Below are 22962 nucleotides of genomic sequence, written 5' to 3'. Positions count from 1 at the left end.
GGGCCCGCCGGCACCGCCCGCCCTGCCGGGGGGAGGAGGCGGCAGGAGGAGGAGCGGCGGCGCGGACCGCAGCGAGCTGGCTTGGTTGCCCCTGAAGATGGCGGCGGCAGCCGCTCCTCCGGGCGCTGGCTGCTCGCCTGCGGGTGGCGGCTCCGTGCCCGTCCTCTTCTGCTTCTCCGTCTTCGCGCGGCCATCGACCGTGCCCCACGGCGCCGGCTACGAGCTGCTGATTCAGAAGTTCCTCAGCCTCTACGGGGACCAGATAGACATACACCGCAAGTTCGTGGTGCAGCTGTTTGCCGAGGAGTGGAGCCAATACATCGACCTGCCCAAGGGTTTCGTGGTCAGCGAGCGCTGCAAGGTGCGCCTCGTGCCGCTGCAGATTCAGGTGAGAGCCTCGTCCGCCCGACGGCTGCCACAGGTGTGGGCGGGCGGCCCTGTCCTGCCACCGCCGCCCTCCCCGGCCGCGTGGAGCCTCCTCCGTGCCCGCTCCCAGTCGCTCGGGCACGGGCGACTGGTGCCGGGAGCCGCCGGCGGAACGGGGATGGGGCGGCAAAGTCCATCAAGTGGCTCAGAGCGGGGCGAGCGCTGCTGCGGTGCTGCCGGAGCCGTCCGACAGCCACAGCGCCCGGGGCACGGTGGTGCTGAGAGAGCCGCTCCCCGATGGTAGCGCAGCGGGCGCTGCTGGCGTTCTTCTCCGCGGAAAGTTTTGTGCTACTGGGCAGGGAGGCGGGCGCGCTGCGCCACGCGGGTTTGATAGCCCGGTTTTGTATTCCTTGAATGAGAACTTGTTTCACATAGTGCACGGCAGAGCTGTACGGTGGCTGAAATAACTTCTCCTTTAAAAGAGGCAGCCGGTGTGCCCAGCTTCAGGTAGTGGCAACACTACTAGGCGGAAGCTAAAAGATTGTTCTTAAATAGGGCTCTATCAGAGCTCGATTTCATGGCTTTTGGGTCCATGGGATTTCCTGTGCAGGCACGAACCAGGAGAGCAGCCTGCCAGACAGGTCCCACGCTGTGTTTCATACTCTGTACACTGGAGATTCATGCCAGTCCTGCTGCAATAGTTGCACTGGGAGCAACGTTTCTTTTTTCCTTTCTTCAGCATTAAATAATTTGACCTTTAAAAAAAGAACACAGTTTTAATTCAGAACGTGCTTCTTAATATGTAATTCAGAACTTCTCTCTCTGACAAGCCCAAATTACTAATAAGTTGAAAACATGATATCTTAAACTGAGCCATGGCTCGTTTTCTCCCTGCTTCCAGAAATGATCCATCTCACAGTGCTTGCAAACTCTGCTTAATCATAGTGTCTTAAGCTCATAAACTTCCAAGGTGGCCTGCCTCGCATAGGCTGTGTGTCAAGGATGCCTTTGAAGTCATTTTTCCTTTCTTTAACCCCGTGTATGGATATAAAAGTAAGAACTGAACTCATTTAAAAACTTATTTTGTCATTTATTATTCACTTTCTTGTTTGTTATTAATTGAATTCAGTTTAAAACCTTTCTTCTTTGTATGTTGGAGATGAAATGGGTGGGTGCTCCAGCCGAAGAAACAACCACAGATCATCTCCCCGACTTGCACAAAGAATTTGTACGGGCAGTGTTAAGTCAAGCAAGGATTTTAAAAACAGAACATGCGTAATCTCAGGCTGTAACAGCAGTGCGGGGTCATAGTTCTATTTCTTCCTTCTGTGCACAGATTGACACTTTGCAGAGACCTTCTTTCTGGTATCGTTTGTAGTGAAGCCGTAAATGCAGCCTGAGCAATCATAGCTGTATGTAAAAGGTCAGTATTGGGACACATAGAAATAGATCATTGCCCAAGTGCAGCAACTAGGTAGCTGTAACTGAATGCTGGGTTCCAAGATGAATCACAGTGTAAGCACATTGTCTAATTGATTTCACTGATGCTTTCACTGATGCTGTTACAATTCTATGACAGTAGCAACTGTTGATATGAGAGCGGTGTTAATTCATTGTTGTTTCCTTGATGTGATTCAGCAGCTGAGAGTGAGATGGAGAGATAAGCAGCGTCATTCAGCTCGCCCTAAGCCCCCAGCAGGTGCCTGGAGGCAGCTCTTTTGAGGGAGCACTTTGATACACAGAGCTGTGCTTTTTAAGACCTTTGTGTCCTGCATGATGCATAAGATGGAGAGAAGAGAAGGTTACACTTTTTTTCCTTACACTGTTCATACATTGCTGCTGTTATTTGCCTTCTTTTTTCCTGATGTTTTTTCAGCAGTTACATGTGACGTAGGTTTGTCAGACCTGCGTGTTACGCAGTGGGTCAAAGTACCATTGTGAATGTGTCTTCTGAGGAGGACATTCTTTCATTACTGATGTGTTGTGACTTGCACCGTTAGAAATATATTTGTTTTAAGATTAAGATTCATAAATACATATTTCTAGACATTAATTTTGTTATTTTTTACACAAATGTTTATAACATATATATTATATATATTATATATATAATATATATATAATATATATATAATATATTGTAATATATGCACTTAGTTATGAATGCAGATTATGGTTTTTTTTTTTTTAAGCCCTGGGAAGGTTATGTCCCTGTCTGGAATGATCATTTTTTCTTGTGGAAAATATCTTTGCTCAATATCTCAAGAAGTACCACCGGAGAATGTTGCCTGACCGGCCTATTCCGATTTCCTGCCTTGGAAGATGAGGGAGAGAGTAATCTTGCTGAGAAATTACCATATGCTCTTCTCTGAGAGCCACTTTTGTGCAGCTCAGTTCAAGGTTTGATCTGTATGGGAACATTTTTTACCGATGTTTTTTGTCCAGTCTCATTTGTGCCTTTGCACTGTGGTCATATAGGTATGTTTGTTCTGTTTAGTTGTACTGGCACAGAGCATGCTCTTGAACTTCCAGTTTCCATCAGGTGTTGTAGAGGAGGTTATAGTAAAGCCAGTTTGTTCAACTTGGTTACTTGTCCTGAAGCTTCTCAGTCATATGCTTGCAGTGTTGAGGGACTTTTTCTTTCACCTCTGACAGCTGGTATGGAGGGTATTTGCTTGGAAACTGAGAAGCCGTTAAAGAGATCTTACGTGTTTTAAAGCGTTTAATAGAGTGATATTTATGCCCAGGGTGGGGGAGCCTTGCTGTAAAAGTTGTAACCTTTGAGAAGAGGAACAGTAAAGAGAAATCAGATGTACCAGGAGAGAAAACAGCGATCCTCATTATGACCAGGTGATAGAGGAGTTCACACAGCATTCAGATACACTCCTGAGAGTTCACTGTTGCTGCCAGAACTTCAAGGTGACTTCCAGTCAGTAGTACTTGTGTTCAATGTTTATAACCTTGTAAATGTGTAAGATTACTATTGAAATAATTGTGTAAAGCACTTCCACTTCAGGCTCTTTTGAAAGATGTGTTGGTGACTTGTATATCTCTCTTGTCTGCAAAGTCTGCTAGGAGAATGGTATTTCATTGTTACTGAAACATAAAGTAAATACACTTGGATAAAAAGTGTTTTTTGTGTGTGATGGTTTTTTTCTTTCTTTTTTTTTTTTTGCACACATCTAATATTTAAATGCTTCCGAATGAGAAGTAACTATAAATCTGAAGGCTCAGTCCATTTTCTCAGGACCAGGCAGAGCTTGGTCTGAGAACAGGCTGCAGTATATGGATCTGATGAGGGAAATTGTGTTTAGTTCCAATTTTTTTTTTTAAAGCAGTGACTTTAAATTTTGATTCTGTTACAGTTAAATCCAGTATTTCTAAATGGAAGGAGGGGAAAGGAGGAAGAGAGCAGGAGCACTTTGAAACTTAGGATTCTTCCAGTCCAAACTACTTGTGTATTCTTAATCCATGGGAAGCATTTTGATCATGACAAATCACAGAATCACAGAATCACCCGGGTTGGAAGGGACCTCAAGGATCATGTAGTTCCAACCCCCCTGCCTAGCAGGGCCACCAAACATACACATTCAGATCAGGTTGCCCAGGACCCCGTCCAACCTGGCCTTGAACACGTCCAAGGACGGGGCATCCACAACCTCCCTGGGCAGCCCGTTCCAGGGCCTAACCACTCTCCTTGTGAAGAACTTCCCCCTAACATCCAACCTAAATCTTTCCTCCTTCAACTTGGATCCATTTCCCCTAGTCCTGCTGTTGTCAGCCCTTCTGAAGAGTTTACTCCCCTCCTGGGTGTAGGTTCCCTTCAGGTATTGATAGGCTGCAATGAGGTCACCCCGCAGCCTTCTCTTCTCCAGGCTGAACAAGCCCAACTCCCTCAGCCTGTCCTCATAGGGGAGGTGCTCCAGCCCCCTGATCATCTTAGTCGCCCTCCTCTGGACCCTTTCCAAGATCTCTATGTCTTTCTTGTACTGAGACAAGAAATTTTGTTGAATTTCATACAGCCTTACTTACGTGATTGTGATGTGCTAATGTAGCTTAATCTTTACTTTTAGGTGCTGTGTTGCATATAAAATGCTGCAGTTCAGCCTAATAGAATAAATAGATGTCTTCCTAACATGAATACATACAGCCAATTTTTCCATTGAACTATATTAAAGTGAATTTCTTCAGTTTATTTTCACTTTGGAAGATAAACAGTGAACTTTTCCTTTTAAAATAAGTGAGATTCTTTTCACTGTTGTCTTTTAAGGTAATTTTTGAAATGCTGTAGTAGAGGGCAACCTTGGCAATAGATTTGCAAGCGTTGTCACATGGGACTCTGCTTCAGTTCTCTTTCATTACATGTGCTAGGGGAAAACTGCGTTTTTTATGGGTAATGGTTCCCTTAATTTCAAATGGGGAAAGTACAGACAAAGAGCCAGTATATGTTAATATTTCTGTGAAATTGATTCTGTAATTACAGTCCTTCATCATAGTCACACTTCATATGATTAATAATTATCTGAAGAGGTGAAATAGATGAATATTATATATATGAATATCTATGATCTATATATATGAATATCAATTTGTAAGTAGAATAGATATTTGTATACAGATGATAGATAAAAACACCCGGCTCTTTTCTGGGGTGAGATTTAAAGCTGTATAACCTCTGGCAGTATACCTTTAAATCCTAGTCTGGATATGGTCTCAGAGATGACTTCTCTAGCTGGGTAAAAGAAGTGCATCAGATTGTGTTGCCATCTGACATACTAATTCTTATTTTGAGGTGGAATTTCCAGCTGGAAGGGAGAAGGACCTGATAAATAAGGGAGGCAAAATGAAACAAATACAACAGCTTGCATACAGTTTGGGGGAACTTCAGGTGATAACCATTACCTCTCTCTATGCCCTACTCTTCTAGCCTAACCCCCCCCACACCCCTCCCCCCAAAAAAAAAAAAAAAAAAAAAAAAAAAGAGATTTTACTTGGTGTGGATTTTGACAGAGAATTGTTTGGCTGTAGTGGAGCACTATTTCTGCTCACCAGCCTCCCAGCCTGCCTAATTTTTGCCATTCTCTTGTCTTTTCAAATATCTGGTTCTATGGAAAAACAGCTGGTATTGATTTTGAACTCATCATCTACTTCTGGGTTCTTTTGCCATGTGTTGCATTGCTCATTACAAACTCCAGGTTCATAAGTAAAAATGAGAACTAATGTAAGATTTATTTGTTAGAGTTTGTGAAAGTTTTTATGTAGCAAACATACACAACACAACTTTATATAATGTTCTTTATATTAAACTTAGGTGCAGAAATTGTTGCATTAAACCAACTTGATAATAAAAGAAAGCAGATACAAAACTTGAGCACCTGCTCCTTGTGTTATTTGCTGTAAAAACATGGGATTCAATGGAAGTGTAAAAAGAATGCTGTCTGGAAAGGGGCTTCTTTGTTTTCAATGCTTCACTGTCAAATGGGACAAATAATGAGTTGAGTGTGGTAAGGTCTGTTCTGAGTCCAATGTTTGAAAACACTGCCAAACTTCGGACAAATGCTATTCTTACAGTAGATTCCAAGCTGGGAGAAACTGTAAGCATCTGAGAATGTGCAAATCGGGATTTTGTTGGTAAGTTGGATAGGTGGAGTATAACATGGTGCAGTTGAAAATGGAAAGTATTGCACTGAAGTCGAAAAAATCAGCTACAGAAATAAAAGATGAGGGAGTGCTCAAGTAAAGATTTTGAGGTTAAATGGGATTTCTGGAGTCTTAAATATCGTCAGTCATGGAAAGAGCAAATAGCATACTGGAAAATAGTTGAATGGAGCTTGTGCGGACTGTGAATTGACCAGTCTTCTCTGAGGCCTTCCTAGTGCTGAGTAGCAGTATGACAAAGAAGTAGTGTTGTTAAGGCAGTGTTGGCTGGCTGAAGTGAGATGTGGTAGTAGTGGTTGTGCGTAGGTGTCTGTATGAAAGAAGGAGGTAATACGCTTCCTTTTCAAATCCACTGTGGACAGAACTTGAAATAATGAAGTTGTAACAAAGGAGTTGTGGGTGAGGAAAATATTGCAAAGTGAAAACAGCAGAGCTGTGGGATGGAAGGTATAGGCCCTGTAAATTGTGACCCTTTTTTAAAATGCATCAAATGGAGTAGGTATTTATGAAGAACATTTTGGTGCTCTTGATCCTTCTGCAAGGCTAGACTCATCAACTTCTTGTTGGCTTTTCCTATTGGCTCATGTTTGTTCCTCTGCTGAGGACAGTGATGCCTCACTGTGTAGAACTGCAGAAGAATTTAGTAGAGGTGTCTAGTGGCCACTCTACCAAATGCATGTGCAGAGACAAATTGGGTGTTGTTTTTCCTCACTGTCTGCTGAAAACCTCAAAGAATGGAGATTCCACCATCTGTAGTAAAGTTTTTATGTGCTGCTTTGCCCTTCTTGTATTAGGAGTATTTGATGCTTTGAGAGCAGTTGGCACACAAACTGTGAGGTGTGGGAATTTACTTTCTACATTTCTAATGTGGAAATAACTTTCACAGCAGCTTAAACCATTTCATGCAAGTGAACATGGCTTCCTTTGTAGTTTTGTAGTCTTTGAGATCAAATTGATTTGTTTAAGAACTAAGAGATGAAAGATCTGGGTGTAATATTTAAGGATTCCTGATTCTCTGTTCTTTTGAAATATAGTGTTTTACTGGTTTTGTGATTTTATTTTAGCTTAAAATGTCTGAATCTCAATTTGCAAAATATGAAGTGCATAAAATTAATGGGTACTTGCCAGGAGCACTCATTCAGTTTGATGTAAGTGTTCTGAAAAGCTCCTGAATGGATGTAATTTCTCTTGGGTTGTCTTGTAATTAAGAATAGTGTGCAGTTGCTTTTTTTTTTTAAATGTAGCCTTTAGCTGGAGCCTTATCTCTTGCTTCTGCAGGCAGTGCAAGTAATTTCATACAAATAAAAAGCACTCTTTCAAATTGTGCCAAAATGCAGACTTTAACTCTGTGATTTTTTTCAAAATATTTTTTAAAATCTCACTTCCATTGGACTCTGCCTGCTCAAGGGGAAATCTAGAATATTATTTTTATCATTAATATTTATTCAGTGCATTTTCTGGCAGTAATACTGTCAACCGTCTCCACTTTCATTTTAGCCTTTGGTCTTTCATCAACTTTGTGCTAGAAGATCTCATAGACAAAAGAAATTGACTACGTGATGCAATTATGTGTATGTGTGCTGCTTAAAGCTTGTATAAAATGGAAGTCTTTTTTTTTTAATCTTTAATTTATCTTAATTTTGTGTCAGCTCTAAGATAAGGAGAGATGAAAATGAATTCTAGGAATGTACTCCTGCTGTTGATAGCTTTTCTTTTTCCCTGATATTTTAAGTAATGTGTTCTTCCATAACTTTTCAGAGCTTAGAATTTTCCATGTACATTTAGATTGTCTTGTCTCCCATGCAATAAAATTCTGATTACCTATTTGTCCCTGTACTGTACCACTTGTATCACATTAATGTTGAAATATATTGAAATCAGACTGGAACAATTTTTCTCCTTCTGTTTTGGCTCGAAGTATCATAGAATCATAGAATGGTTCCAGCCTGACTTTAAACATCACCAGGGATGGGGCATCCACTGTCTCTGTGGGCAGCTTGTTCCAGTACTTCACAGCTCTTTAGTAAAAACAAAACAACAGAAAACAAAAAAGCTAACAAAAAAACCTCAAAACCTTCCTTCTGACATATAATCTGTATCTCAGCTCCTCTAGTTAAGAAACATACAATCATAGAATCGCTCAGGTTGGAAAAGACCTTCAAGATCATTAAATCCAACCTCAACCATACTACCTTAACTCTAACAACCTACTGCTAAATCGTGTCCCCGAGCACCACATCCAGATAGTTTTTAAACACATTCAAGGCTGGTGACTCAGTCACTTCCCTGGAGAGCCTATTGCACTGCTTAACAATCCTCTCTGTAAAGAAGCTTTTTCTGATATCCAACCTAAAGCTACCCTGGCGCAACTTGAGGCTGTTTCCCTTTGTCCTGTCACAGGTGACAAGAGACCAACCCTGCTCTTACTACAGTCACCTTTCTCTAAGAGAGCAGTGAGGTATCCTCTCAGCTTCCTTTTCCCCAGACTGATCCCCCTTGTCCTATCAGTATATACCCTTGTGAAAAGTTGATTTTCCTTCTGTTTATAAACTTGCTTTAAATACTGGAAGGCTGCAATGAGGTCTCCCCTCAACTTTCTCTCTTCCAGGCTGAACAAGCCCAGTTCCTTCAGCCTGTCTTCAGAGGGTAGGTGCTCCAGCCCTTGGATCATTCTTGTGGATACCTCTGGATCCTCTCTGAAAGAATCATAGAATTACAGAATGGCTTGTGTTGGAAGGGATCTCAAGGATCATGAAGCTCCACCCCCCCCATGCTGCAAGCAGGGCCACCAACCTCCATATTTATTGCTAGACCAGGCTGCCCAGGGCGCCATCCAACCTGGCTTTCAACACCTCCAGGGATGAAGCATTCACAGCCTCTCTGGGCCGTCTGTTCCAGCACCTCATCACTCTCTCTGCAAAGAACTTCCCCCTAACATCCAGCTCTTCTCCAGGTTGAACAAGCCTAGCTCCCTCAGCCTGTCATTGTAGGGGAGGTTTTGCAGCCCTCTAATCATCTCTGTGTCCCTCCTCTGGATTCTCTCCAACAGCTTCCTGTCTTTCCTGTACTGGGGGCCCCAGATCTGGACACAGTACTCCAGATGGGATGTCACAAGAGGAGAGTAGAGAGGACAGTCACCTCTGTCTCTGCCAGCCACTCCTCTTCTGATGGAGCCCAGGATACCATCTGCTTTCCAAGCTGCAAGAGCTTAAGTTTTTCTTCCACTAGGACACCTAGGCCCTTCTCTGCTGGGCTGCTCTCAAGGATTGCTCCTCCCAGTCTGTATAAATGCCTGGGATTCCTCCAACCCAAGTGCGAAGCCTTGCACTTTGCTGTGTTGAGCCTCATTAGATTCGCCTGGACCCACTTTTTGAGTCTGTTGAGGTCCCTCTGAATGGCAAAGCTGAAAGCTCCACATCCTTCCTGTTTTTGGGACCCCAGACTTGAACACAGTACTCCAGCTGGAACCTTGTAAGCGTGGGGTAGAGTGGGCTAATCACCTCCGTCACCTTGTTGGCCACTCCTCTTCTGATGGAACCCAGGATTCCATTGGCATTTTGGGATATGAGTGCTTGTGAAGTGCTGATGGTAAGTTTTTCATCAACTGGGACCCCTAAATCCTTCTCAGCAGGGCAGCTCTCAAGGAACTCTTCTCCCAGTTTGTTTACATATCTGAAAGTACCTCAATCCAAGTGCAAAACCTTGCACTTTTCTTTCTAGTTAGTTTCACAAGGGCCCACCTTTCAAGTTTACCTAAGTTATCTACCACTGGATGGTATCCCTTCCTTTTGTTGCATCAACCGCACCACTCAGCTTGGTATCATCAGCAGACTTGCTGAAGGTACACTCAGTCTCATCTTCTATCTCATTGATCAAGATGTTAGAGTACTGGTGCCAGGGACCTGGACAGGGGACTAGACCAGCCACTGGTCTAGTGGTCTGGGGGTTGGTGATCCCACCCCCCAGTGGCAGGGAGATTGAAATTAGGTTATCTTTATGGTCCTTTTCAACCCAGGCCATTCTATCATTCTATGACAATGCTTGTTACCACCTCCACCTGGACATATGTAGAACCATTGAAAACAACCCTCTGTAACAACCTTCCAACTAATTCCGTATCTCTCCAATTTAGAGGTAAGTATGTGATGAGAAACCATGTCAAAGGCCTAGCAAAAGTCCAGGTAGATGACAGTAGTTGCCTTCCCTTTGTCCACTAATCTAGCTCCATTATAGAAAGCTGCCAGACTGTTCAGACATGGCTTTCCGTTGGTGAAGCCATGCTGGCTTTCTCGGATCACCCACTCATCCTTCATTGCCTTAAAATGTGATTCAGGAGGATCTGATCCATGATCTTCCCAGGCACAGAGGTGAGGCTTACAAGCCTGTAGTTCCCTGGGGCCTCCTTCTTCCCTTTCTTGTAAATGGAAGTGATGTTTCCCTTTTTCCAGTCCCTGAGGAATTCACCTGACAGTCATAACTTTTCAAATATGATGGAGAACATCTCAGCAGCCAGATCCTTTAGGACCTTGGGATGCATGTCATCTGGCCCTGTTTACTTGTACCTGGTCAGTCTCATGAGTCAGTCTCAGACTTGCTCCACCCTTGCAGTGGAGGTGTGTTTACTCCCTTAATTGCCAACTAGAGGTTCAGGTATGTGAGAATCCTGGCTGCCAGTGAAAATTGAGGCAAAGAACTTAACACCTCAGCGTTCTCCATATCTGTTGTATCTTACTCATTTAGCAGAAGAGGTATGCTGTCTTGCGCCTGACTCTTCTGACCACGTACCTTTGGAATCTTTCCTAGTTTTTAACATCCCTGACCAAGTTCAGTTCCATCTGTACCATGTCTTTCCTATTCCCATCTCTACAAGCCTAGACAGCATTCCTGTATTCTTCACAGGAGACGCATCCTTGTTTCTGCCTGTACTTGCTCTTCTTGTCAGGTCCTTGCCAAACCACGTCAGTTTCCTGCCTTCACTGCCCGCTTACTTACTGTGCAAAGCAGAGAGGTCTTGCACTCTCAGAAAGGTGTCCTTAAAGAGTAGCCAGCTTTGTACCACTCCTTTGTCTCTTAGGACTTCTTCCCAAGTAATTTTGTCCAACAATTCCTTAAGCAACCGGAAGTTTACTCTTCTAAAGTTCGGGGTCCTCACTCCTCTCATTGCCAGGCCTGTGTTCCTCGAGGTCATGAGCTCAGCCAGGGCATGGTCACTGCAGCCTAGGCTACTTCCAATCTTAATATTGTTAACTATCTCCTCCACATTGGTGAGCACCATGTACAGCAAAGCTTCACCTCTGATTGGTTGGTCCAGTAGTTGAACCAGGAAATTGTACTTAGTGGACTCCAGGAGTCTCCTGGAATGCATACAGTTCACTGTGTTATCTTGCTGGCAGATAGATATCTGGGTTGCTGAAATCACCTGTCCGGAAATGAAACTTTTTGCAGCTGAAGCAGGAAGGTCTTATTAACAGAATCCTCTAGATAGGTGGCCTGTAGTAGACCTGGACTACCAGTTTAGCTTTGATCTCATTCCTAATTTTAATCCACAGGCTCTCAACCTGTTTCTGACTGCTTCTCAGTGTGATCTCCTCATGGTCTCTTCATTTCTTAACACAGAGGGAACTCACCTGCTCCTCCTACATGTTATCAAAGAAGAATCATAGAATCATAGATTTGGGTTGGAACATCTTCAGGATTATCTAGCTCCAATCCCCCCTGCTATAGGCGGGGATACCTCCCACTAAGGTGATTTTAGTATGAAGTAGCATTAATTTTAACTCTGAAAAGCAGAGAGCCAAGTCTTAGGATACTCAAATCAAGCAGAGAGGCTGTGCAAGAACAGAGAGCTAGGCCTGATGATAACTGTGCCAGCAGGAGAAGGAGGTTTTGCAAGAATGAAGGCAAAGACCCATGCTGCACAGACAGGGCTTAAAGATCGTGCAGATCAGGTTCATTATCTGATTCCTGAGGTTGTTACATGCTGGCCACCAAGCTGACCATTCTCAATACCAGCCTCTCTGCCCTGCCCATTCCCCAGTGCTCTGGGCAAGATCAGTCCTTATTGGAGATCTTAATGGAGAGTAGGGGAAACCTGATGACCTTGCAGGTTGTCACCTCCATCACAGAATAGCTGAGGTGAGTAGGGACTTCTTGAAGTCATCTGATCCCATTTCTCACTTCAAAAAGGGCTTTTGAGCATTTCTGAAGAATGATGACTCCACCTGCCTGGGCAGCTTCAGAGTGAAAGAGTGCTTCTTGATACTGAAAGGGAACCTCCCATGTTTCAGTCTGTGCCTGTTGTCTTTTGTTCTCTCACTGGGCATCACTAAGAGCATGGCTCTGTCCTCTTCACACTTTCCCTTCAGATATTTGTTATGAGATTCCCCTAAAATATCTCCAGGCTCAGCTGGAGACTCAGCTTCCTTGAGACCCTATATTTGAGTACTTTTTTCAGGGATAGGGATAGCAATGAGAAGTGAATCACTAGTAATACTGTGGCTTTTTGTATAGCTTATCTGTCTTACATCTGCTCAGCTCATCTGCTGTGAGCCTTCTGATGTCCCTGACAGCTGGTGTCTGTCCCGTCTGCTGGCCAAATCCTTGTTTTGTCAGCTTGTGGGGTGAAGTCCTGGTGTTGCCAGTGTGGTGGCCTCTTGTAGGACAGCAAAGAGTTCTGGAAGGCTCAGGACCTTCTCTGTCTCCAGGACCCTCCATGTATACGATATTTGCCCTGGCCAGCAGTGGAGTGTCTTCTCTGGTTTCTCTTGGGAACACTTCTGGATTCCCAGGCACAGGAACAGGGATGCATAGGGTACAGCTGTGACCCCCAGGGAGTTCAGAAGTTTAGGTTCTGGGGATCTTTCCTGTGCTGGATCCTGTGCTGGAGAGTTCTAGCTGTGTGCAGGAGTTCCCACTGGGTAGGCAGCAGGGACTGGGGCTGCTGTCATGTCCTCTGGCATCATGGGAGTCCTCCCTACTGTGCTGCTGCACAGTTGTGGCAAAGAACCATTGCACAAAGTCAGCTCTTTGTCCTCTCAGACAGGTATGCAGTAGCACAGTGAGAACTGCCTTATCCAGGCTGCAGAAGCACAGTCTGGAGATGATGAGGCACCACACTTCAGAGGTGAAAGCATCCCAGCTTCCAAGATCCGCTCCAGCTCCTGATGCAGCCAGGGCAGCAGGAGCTTGAGAACAGCTGGATGCTGGCTGTAGAGGTATGCCCATACGTGGGGTTGGAGGCCACCCATGGAAACCCTGGACTTGCAGCCTGTGATTGAGAGCCTAGGTGTCTAGGAGCTCTCCCTGCCTGGTGGACCATGACTGATATCCCTTCAGATGTTGTAACAGTGAGCTCCCGAGAGTCTCTGTTTGTCCTCACCAAGTGCAGAATGGAGCTAACCCTTCTTTTGCAGAGGGAAAACTGGGGCTTTCTCTTAGCCCACTGATGGATGTATTGAAAAAAGAGCTGATGAAGGCATGGCATCATGGAGCTGCTGTTGCCACAGGTGTCCAAGCATATACAGCAGTGATTCTCTAGTACTGAGGCCATAATGTCCACCTGCAGTGGTTGACTGGGGAGAGTGGGCAGTGACCAGCCTCTGCCTCTCACTGGTGTTTGCATGAGACCAGGCCTGCTGGCAACTGATAGGAGTAGCTTCTCCTACCACTGGAAAGGGGTCTTAAGATGGGAGTTGGGAAGATTCATTGATAGCGCTTTAAACTAGGCACGAAGGGACGTGGGGGTGTAACTGGGGTCACTAGAACAGAGCCTGTATGTAACATCCTGGTGCTTGCAGGAGAAGGATGTGCTAGTAAGATCCCACAGTCTTGTGTCTTGGTGAAGGAGGAGAACGCCTCACCCTTTTGTAGGAAGAATATGAGGGTTGGTGTGAGGTTGGTGGCTATGGAAACTTGAGTATGGTCATGAGGGTACTAGGACTACTGCCACTCAAAAGTAGGCCCAGCTCAGGTGCTTTTACACTAATGCACGCAGCATCAGCAATAAACAGGAGGAGCTGCAGGCCGTTGTGTGGTCAGACAGCTACAATACAGTCACCATCATGGAAACATGGTGGAATGACTCAGCTGGAGTGCTGTGATGGATGGCTATCAACTTTTCAAAAGAGATAGGCAAGGCAGAAAGATGGTGGTGTAGACCTCTATGTTAAGAGAGAATGTGAATGTATGGAAATTAATGATGGTGATGATAGGGTTGAGAACTTGTGGGTCAGAGTAAAAGCGAAGGCTAAAAGGACTGATATTATCATGGGAGTCTTCTACAGGCCACCCAACCAGGATGAAGTGGTGGACAAGACACTTTACCGAGAGTTGGGTGAGGTTTCACTGTCTCTTCCCCTTGTTGTCACAACAACTCCAGGCAACTTTATAGGCTTGGGAAGGAGTGGCTGGTAAGATCTTGGGCTGAAAGGGACCTTGGTGTACTGATGGACAGTCAGCTGAATATGAGCAGCGTGCCCAGGTGGCCAAAAGGCCGGTGGCATCCTGGCTTGTGTTAGGAATGGTGTGGTGAGCAGGACTAGGGAAGTCATCCTGCTCCTGTAGTTGGCATTGGTGAGGCCTGACCTCGTGTACTCTGTTCAGTTTTGGCACACCAGTACAGAAAGGACATTGAGCTGCTGGCGCAGGTCCAAAGAAGGGCAGCAAGGCTTGTGAAGGGCTTGGAGAATGTGCTTTATGGATAGAGACTGAAAGAAAGGGGCTGTTTAGTCTGGGGAAAAGGAGGCTGAGGGAAAACTTTACTTCTCTCTTCTAATATCTGGAAGGCTTACAGTGGGAGCGGGGTTGATCTCTTCTCACAAGTGACGGGTGACAGGATGAGGGGAAATGGCCTTAAGTTGCACCAGGGTACGTTTGGTTTGGAAATCAGGAAAAACTTCTTTGCAGAAAGGGTTGTTAGGCACTGGAATAGACTCCCAGGAGGTGGTTGAGTCACCATCCCTGCATGTGTTTAAAAACCATTTGGATGTGGTGCTCAGGGAGATGATTTAGCAGAGAGTTGCTAGGGTAATATGGTTAGGTTGTGGTTGGACTTGATGATCTTGAAGGTCTTTTCCAAACTGAGCAATTCTATGATTCTGTGATTCTGTGTTGCTGCAGCAGGTGCTACTGGAAAAGACAGAGAGGCCACATCATATCCTGACCTGGAGAGCGGGGGTTGTTCCTGAAGGAGGAAACCCTGCCAGCTTTCCATGGAGTGTGCCACACACAGCTTCCCTCTGCTGCTGTGAGTCTGTGTCTCCTAAGTGCCCCCACTGCCAGGACACAAAACCAGCACCAAGGCAACTAATGCTCCTGACTCTAGACCTTGCTCATCTGAACTGTGAGCAGGAGCTGGCTGGGTATCGCCCTGCCTGGATATGAGCAATGAGGGCTACGTGTTTCAGGAGCAGTAATGCAGTATGGCTGGAGCACTTGCTCTGTGAGTGGGATGTGTTTTTGATGAGGACTACATGGTGCTGGTGGGGAAGGGATTGTGGGGAACGGGACGGGCTCTTCACAACAGTGCCAGATGGGAGAAGCGGAGACAGTCATATCAGCTGTGACTGGAGAGGTTTAGGGCTGGAGGAAAGGAAAAATGAAAAAACACCAAGTGAGCTATTCAGCAAGGTAGTGCTGCCCTGAGTCTGGAAGTTTTCAAGACCTTCATGGACTAATCCAAAACATAAATCTCACAAGCCTAAGGGATGGATGCACAGTGAAGTCCAGGAAGATAAAGCATTGCCAGTGTGAAAGGTAAGAGAGTTTCCCAAATGTGCAAGGACTTCCAGAAGTTGCAGTGTCAGAAACCTTACCAAGCTCAGATTTTCCCTGATTCCCACTTTGTGCCTGAGGCCTGCAGGACCAGCTGTGTCTGTGGCATTTGTCGCGTGTGTCTTTATGTAGGATCGAGCAGCAGCTCTTGGTGTGAAAGCCAGCAGACGCCTATCATACTGCTGCTCACTTTGTATGGCTGGCTTCTTTCCCCTTGCTAGATTACCACGGGCCTTGTCCTCTGCTCTCTCTGTGCCTCATTTGTTAGAGCTGAGCACCGTGGGGCCTCAGATGTGGCTCTTGTCCTGATTCAGGTGCCTTGTGAGTGCAGGATCCAGACCCTGTGGCAGACAAAGGTAGGTGTAGAGGCTTTGCATGAGTAGAGCATATCTGGCTCCGTGGAGTTCTTTCTCCTCAGGACACGGAAATGCTGCAGGACCACATGTTCCTTCCTCATGGCACTGGGGTCTGGCCCCATGGCTCACAGAAAAGGTGCCCTGCAAGGACTTCATTCCCCTGCTGTGACAACAGGTGCTGCCTGGGCAGTAAGCAAGGCTCCATAGTGTTGTAGGGCACCTGAATCAGGGCCTAGATGCCCTGCAAGAGCACACATCCCCTCTTTGTGGCTTTTAGACAGAGGTGCAAGGCTTGCACTGTCTGAGGAACAGATAATACAGCCCTTGAGACAGAGGAAAGAGATTCCCTTGGTGAGACTCTTTGGCTCAAGTTGAAGGGAAGGAAGCTCTCAAAGGCCAGTGCTGGACCAGTGGGGCTTGAATCAGGGTTTAGTAGCACTGCAAGAGCAAAGGACCAAGTACCATGATGCTTGAGTCAGGAAAGAGAGGCTTTGCAGAATCATTGCATGAGGAATCATAGAATTGCATAGAATCACCAAGGTTGGAAAAGACCTAAAAGCTCATCCAGTCCAACCGTTCACCTATTCCCAATAGCTCCCACTGAACCATGTCCCTCTACACAACATCCAGCCTTTCCTTGAACACCCCCAGGGTCGGTGACTCCACCACCTCCCTGGGCAGTCCATTCCAGTGCCTGACCACCCTTTCTGAAAAGTAATACTTCCTAATGTCCAGCCTGAATCTCCCCTGCCGTAGCTTGAAGCCATTCCCCCTGGTCCTATCACTAATGACACGAGAGAAGAGGCCGACCCCCAGCTCACTACAACCTCCCTTCAGGAAGTCATAGAGAGCAATGAGGTCTCCCCTGAGCCTCTTCTTCTCCAGACTGAACAATCCCAGCTCCTTCAGCCTCTCCTCATATGGCCTGTGTTCCAGACCCCTCACCAGCTTTGTTGCCCTCCTTTGAACATGTTCCAGGGCCTCAATGTCTTTCTTGCAGTGAGGGGCCCAATGAGTGGGGCCAATGAATGAGGGTGATAGAGAGAAAATTCCCCTTCAGGACCGAATGAGCAGGCACAGTGGCACACTGATTTGCAGAGAGTCTCTGCAAGAGCAGAGGACTGAGTCACATACTGCTTGGGTGATGGGGAAGCTCCACAAAGGCCAGTCAGCTAATCTCAGCAGTGCTTGAGTCAATGCACAGAAGCTTCACAAGAGCACGAGGCCAGGTTTTATGGAACCCTGCTCAGGGGAAAATGGTTCTTGCAAGGCATAATGCTTCAGTTACAGCAAACAAAATCTACATCAGGAGTGGGTGGATCTTCGTGGTGCTCCAGGGCCCATTGGTGCTCTAGGACACCAGCTTTCCAGACTTCTTGTTCTGCTGCTTCTTCAGAAAGGCTCTCACTAGCATTAAAAACATCATTTTCTTTTTCAGATGACTACTTTAGGCAACCTGACACCATCAAGCACTGTGTTTTTTTGTTGTGATATGCAAGAGAGATTCCGTCCTGCCATAAAATACTTCGGTGATATCATCAGCGTAGGTCAACGGCTGGTATGTTGGTTGTTTTCCATTGTAGTAAGTTTTGATGACATACTTAAATTGCTATGTATAGCTAGCTTATAGATTATTCAGTTTCAAATAATAGGCATTTCTTTGCTTTTGTCATTCTTTGATAATTTATTTTTGTCTCTTTCTTTTCCATTCCCCTGACAGCTCCAAGGTGCGCGGCTCTTAGGAATTCCAGTCATTGTAACAGAGCAGTATCCCAAAGGCCTTGGCAGCACTGTACAAGAAATTGATTTAACAGGAGCTAAACTTGTGCTTCCCAAAACAAAGTTTTCAATGGTTTTGCCAGAAGTTGAAGCAGCATTAGCAGAGATTCCTGGAGTCCGCAGTGTTGTCCTGTTTGGAGTAGAAGTATGTGTCTCTCCATTCTTATACTGTTCTGTGCCGTTATCTGTTGGCCTACGATAGTTGTAGCATTGCTTTCTGTAATTAAAAAAGGCCAATTTATTTTGCATAGACCTTATAATTCATATATTCTCCATGAAATGGATTATCCTTTTGCTCTAAGTCTTTATCTCATAAAATTTGATGTTTTTAAGCTTAACTTAGTTGGCATTTTAAAAACCATATTGTGAAACCCAGTTCTCTAGTAATGTAATGCATAGAAAAATGCTTATTTGAACCCTAATTAATTATGTGATTTAATTTGGCACTATACTATACAGGTAGTATAGTGCATGATAGAGTAGTGATTTATTTGCATCTTTTTTTTTTTTGGCCTTTGTTTCCTGTCCTATAGACTCATGTCTGCATCCAGCAAACAGCACTGGAATTAATTGGCAGAGGTCTGGAAGTTCATATTGTAGCTGATGCCACCTCATCAAGAAGTATGATGGACAGAATGTTTGCTCTTGAGGTAATGTTTCTTAATTAAGGATTATTATCCCTTCAGCTTCCATGTTAATTTCTGTATTTGTTATTTCTGACAAGGAGTTTCTCAGAACAGTTGACTGTAATCATATGCAGACTTAAGAAGAGGAAGATGCTGTGATTCTCAGAACAATTCCACAGTAGAGAAATAATTTTTTTATTTTTCCACCCTAAATTTTGATGTAAAATGTAGAAACCATTTTGGGAAATTAGGATTAGAAAAGTGATTGTTTCATGCAGTATGGTTTTCTCTGTATAACCATTTGCATTTCTTGACATTTTGTTAAGGAGTGTTTACAACAGAATAAATTACTACAGAGCTTTTGTTTTTGTTGTTCCAAACAGTATTTGTTCTGCTGCTGAAAATCCTTGAAATGTAGAGGAGTATAATAAGTGTTTCTGTTCAAAACTTATTCTTGTATGTCCCTCCCTCTGTTCTTCTTCATCAGTGAAAATTAAAGCTTAATCTCACAACTGTGATTATAGTAAAGACTTTCTTTCCCCCTTCATAAGGCTTAGTCAAAGATTTAGTGGTTTAACATTCATGTTGAGAAAGTGGAGATAAATGTAACAAGATAGTTTAAAAGTAACTATGTGCTAGAAAATTTATGCAGATGGAATTTCTATGGTGTGCTCTAACTTTCCATTGCTGAAGGTCAAAAACTGATATGTACATGAAGCATTGAAGGTTTTGTCCTGGGCCTTTGTGTTTATTTGGAAATTGAAGCTAACAATATCTAATATTTTGTACTCTTTTTCATAGAATTGAGGAAGAGTTGTAATTTTTACTGTTTCTCATAAACTTGAATTAAGTGGAAGCTTAAATGTCATCTCTCAAATACTTCATAATCACACACAGAGTGTAGAAATGACTGAAATCATGAAGTTCCTAAGTGAATGTTGTGTTGTGATGATAGCAGTAGCAGATGAAGCAGACGAAACTGCCATTGGAATCTGTTCGCCATTTTTTATGTCTTTGTACATTTGTTTATCACTTACAGTGTGTTTGCAAACATAGAAATTGGTTCAGTGCAACAGAGATTGAATTACTCAGCAGCTAGCTTTTCTTTTCTTTCCAGTCAAAAAGGCATTGATCATCTCAAAAGCAAAACTGCAAAACTTGCAAAAACTAATTCAAGAAAATTGATGAGTATTAAGGAAATTTTTAGTATGGTCTTTCAAAACTTTCTCACAAAGAAAAATGTTTTGCTGTGGACTGTGAAGCAGTCAGCACTGTAGTATGATCTGGGGAATCCTTCTCCCTGTCTGTCCCTGCGAACTCTGTCTTCTCTTCGTACTGTAGAACCGGGGGCTGTGGGCTAGAATAAACAAAATCTGGGCACAATAAGGAGCAGGAGACCAGGAGAAGGAAACACAACCAGGGAGAATGTCAGTGATCCTGACTGATCATGGCTTTGTGCTTCCTTAGAAAATTGGTAAAATACTAAAGCATTGAAAGAGGTCTTTAGTCTTAACCTACAGCTGACAGGTGCTAGTCGGAGTCTTTTAATTAGTGAGTATTAAGTTGTCTTTTCGTGAGAACTTGCTGAAATAATTCATCCCAGCTGGTCAAGGTTGTGGCCGTTCTTGATCTCTGCCCTGTCTGCTGCTAAAGCCTTGTGTCACTATTTGGTCTTGAATTAAGGCAGCTGAGTCTGTTCCTGCTGAATTTCTTTATTCTTCCTCATCTGTTCTAATTTATTCTTTTGATGTAGATGAACGTATGCTTGTTTCTTTCCTCTGGAAGGCAGTGATCTAAGAAAGCATTTCCTTTCCTTGCAGATCAGCCACACTTTAGTGGTCCCCTAAATTAGTAATTTTTCTCATCGTTACTTTATGATATAAACAACTTACCTGCAGTGATTTATGTCTTCTCTAGAAAGTTTGGAGCACCTCTTTAATAATTGCAGTAGAAACCGGACTGAAGACATTTTTTACCTTTTACTTTGGTTAATTCAGGACCATGTAGATGCATCAGATTTGATGGGCAGAGTATGACTGAGGGAAAGATGGATCCAGTAGGAGTTTTACTGCCAAAGCATATGTTCTGTTGGGAGACTTAAGGCGAGCGGGTAGGTGGGCAGCATTTACTTAAGGATGACTCTGCTATATAGGCAACAAGCACACTATTAGAAGTGTAAAAACTTTGCAGTATGTCATATGGCTTGGGCTGCACGGAGAATTGCTCTGTTTAGTACACATAAAAGATCTAGTAGTACACATAAAAGATCTGGCAGACCTCTTTCAGTTTTGCTTTTTATGTAGCTGTGCTTTTAATTCTGTAGTCTTTCAGAATGAACTTGGGAGTTACTAAGCTGCAATGAGATGTCCATTAAAGCCATCTACTATTGTACTAGTATGATGTATATGTTCTGTTGAAAAGCTTTTCTCTGTCTCTGGGGGTTATTAGTGTGAGTGTGCTGTGTAGCCCAAAGACCAAAATACTACCGGGTAAACAAGTCCAGAAAGAAAAATTGGTACGATTATATTTCTTGCTTAATTCTTTTTGCTTGGATTTAGGTATTTTCCCTTTTCCCAGTTCTTTTTTCCTAAGGCCTTTCAAGTCTGTATGAGAGTTAAGGAAGCTAATCTGCTCAAGTGCACAAGGGTATGGGGTGTTAATAGAAGAGAGAGTTGGTCTACTACATTTTAAATCTTGGGGAAAAAATCCAGTCCAGCTTGGAAGCCTTATTTGTAATCCAGTAGAGCATTTTTCCCAAGTCCACCAATGGTCAATTTCCATTCCAGTGTTATAAATGGCGTTGTTAGGAAGTACTGGAATTCAGCCAGTGATACCTTTGTTAATAGTAGGTAGTTTTAAAAATAACAACCATCTCTTTCAAGCAGCGTATGCTCCTTCATGCTTCGAAGATCTGACATTTTTTTTCCTCTGCTCTTTTCTGTTTCAGCGTCTTGCTCGTACTGGAATCATAGTTACTACTAGTGAAGCTATTTTGCTGCAGCTGGTAGCTGATAAAGAGCACCCAAAATTCAAAGAAATCCAAAATCTCATTAAGGCAAGTGCCCCTGAGTCAGGCCTCCTTTCCAAAGTTTAAAGAGCATGTGGAGGAAGTAAATGTCCTTGTCGTCTTTAAGGATTGTGGAAAGCTCAAGCACACACATACACCTTCTTTCACACTAAGTTTGGCAGAAGTGTAAAATTAAAAATTGAAATACCTGTGCTTGCCTTAGCAAAAATTGTCTGGTTATATTTCTGGGTGCCACAATGTTCTGTTCAGTCACAGCTGTGAGAGGCTTAGCGTACCATAGGACCCTTTGTTGTCAAACTTAGTTTGTTTGTACTTAATTTAAGAAAATAAAAATTAAGAGAGGTGCCTGTTATCCTATTCACTGATTGTAACAGCTCAAAAGAAAGTGCATACTTCTGTGAAACTTCTTGATTGTGCACTTTGTTGAAATATTCTGTGATACTGTTTTACTTTTGTATTAGAAGATAAATACACGTGGGATAAATGTGTTGTGATATGCTTTAATGTTCTATGTAAATGAAATATTTTAATAGGACATAAGTTAGAAAGGACTAAGATGCCTGGAATACATATGTGCATTTGTTCATTAGGATAAAATATGAACGCTTTACTTAGTAAACAAGATGCATAGATCAAACAACTTCTGATATCTGATTGCTTTGAGTTGCTGCAGCTTGCACAAAAATTTGTGATTGCCCTGCAATTGAATGCCTAGCCCTGTATAATTTATACATATAAAAGTCTGCCATTTAATGAGATCTTCGCAAACAACTGACATAAAATCATTAAGATTACCATGAATTTAAGCATTTTGGCAGTGCTAAGGATTTAAAGAGCAAAAGCTTTTCAACTTTGAGTGCTAAATCTACTATTATATTTAGAAGGGTTTTTGTTTTTTGTTTTACCCTGTCTTAGTTAGATTTAATAATTCCATCTGATCCATTTGACAAAGCAAGCTTTGAAACAAACGTCAGCTTCTCTAAGTTTGCGTTTGTTTTTGTAGTCTACAGCTGAGTGGAGGTTGAATGGAATTTGATGTGAAAGCATACTTCCATGAAATATTGTCTGTAACTTATTGATATAAAATTTATTTTCTATCTCAAACCATTTAACACATGATTGCTCATAAAGACACTTCTTTCGTGCTCTGGTGGTTTAAACAATATTATAAAAAGTTTACATTGTGACTGAGACATTTATTTTTTTAAAAGAAAAAGGGGATGTTATACTGAGCGCTGATCTTTTTGGTAGAAAACTAATTACAGTACATGTATGGCTTTAAATTGCATATTTTCCCCACAAGATGGCTCTAAAAGAATTGTTTGAGAGTTATAACCTTTATATGTTCAAAATAAATAAAACATTAACATTTGCTGTC

General features: G+C 43.3%; 1 protein-coding gene across 1 annotated transcript; it reads left to right on the top strand.

Moving 5' to 3' along the window:
- Positions 1 to 53: 53 nt before the first annotated feature.
- Positions 54 to 22962, top strand: ISOC1 (isochorismatase domain containing 1). The gene is made up of 5 exons (XM_052701039.1): positions 54 to 388; positions 17590 to 17709; positions 17872 to 18075; positions 18464 to 18580; positions 21504 to 22962. The coding sequence occupies exons 1-5, from the start codon at positions 98 to 100 to the stop codon at positions 21648 to 21650; spliced, it is 879 nt and encodes a 292-aa protein (XP_052556999.1). The 5' UTR covers positions 54 to 97; the 3' UTR covers positions 21651 to 22962.

Source organism: Tympanuchus pallidicinctus, unplaced genomic scaffold (genome assembly GCF_026119805.1).
Source record: "Tympanuchus pallidicinctus isolate F22 unplaced genomic scaffold, pur_lepc_1.0 scaffold4, whole genome shotgun sequence".
Classification (NCBI taxonomy): Eukaryota; Metazoa; Chordata; class Aves; order Galliformes; family Phasianidae; genus Tympanuchus; species Tympanuchus pallidicinctus.
This window is presented reverse-complemented; position numbering and strand designations above follow the sequence as displayed.

Coding starts and splice junctions, on each gene's coding strand:
- ISOC1 (XM_052701039.1), top strand. CDS start 98: ATGGCGGCGGCAGCCGCTCCTCCGGGCGCTGGCTGCTCGCCTGCGGGT. Junction 389..17,589: donor TCGTGCCGCTGCAGATTCAG/GTGAGAGCCTCG, acceptor TTTCTTTTTCAG/ATGACTACTTTAGGCAACCT. Junction 18,076..18,463: donor TTGTCCTGTTTGGAGTAGAA/GTATGTGTCTCT, acceptor CCTGTCCTATAG/ACTCATGTCTGCATCCAGCA.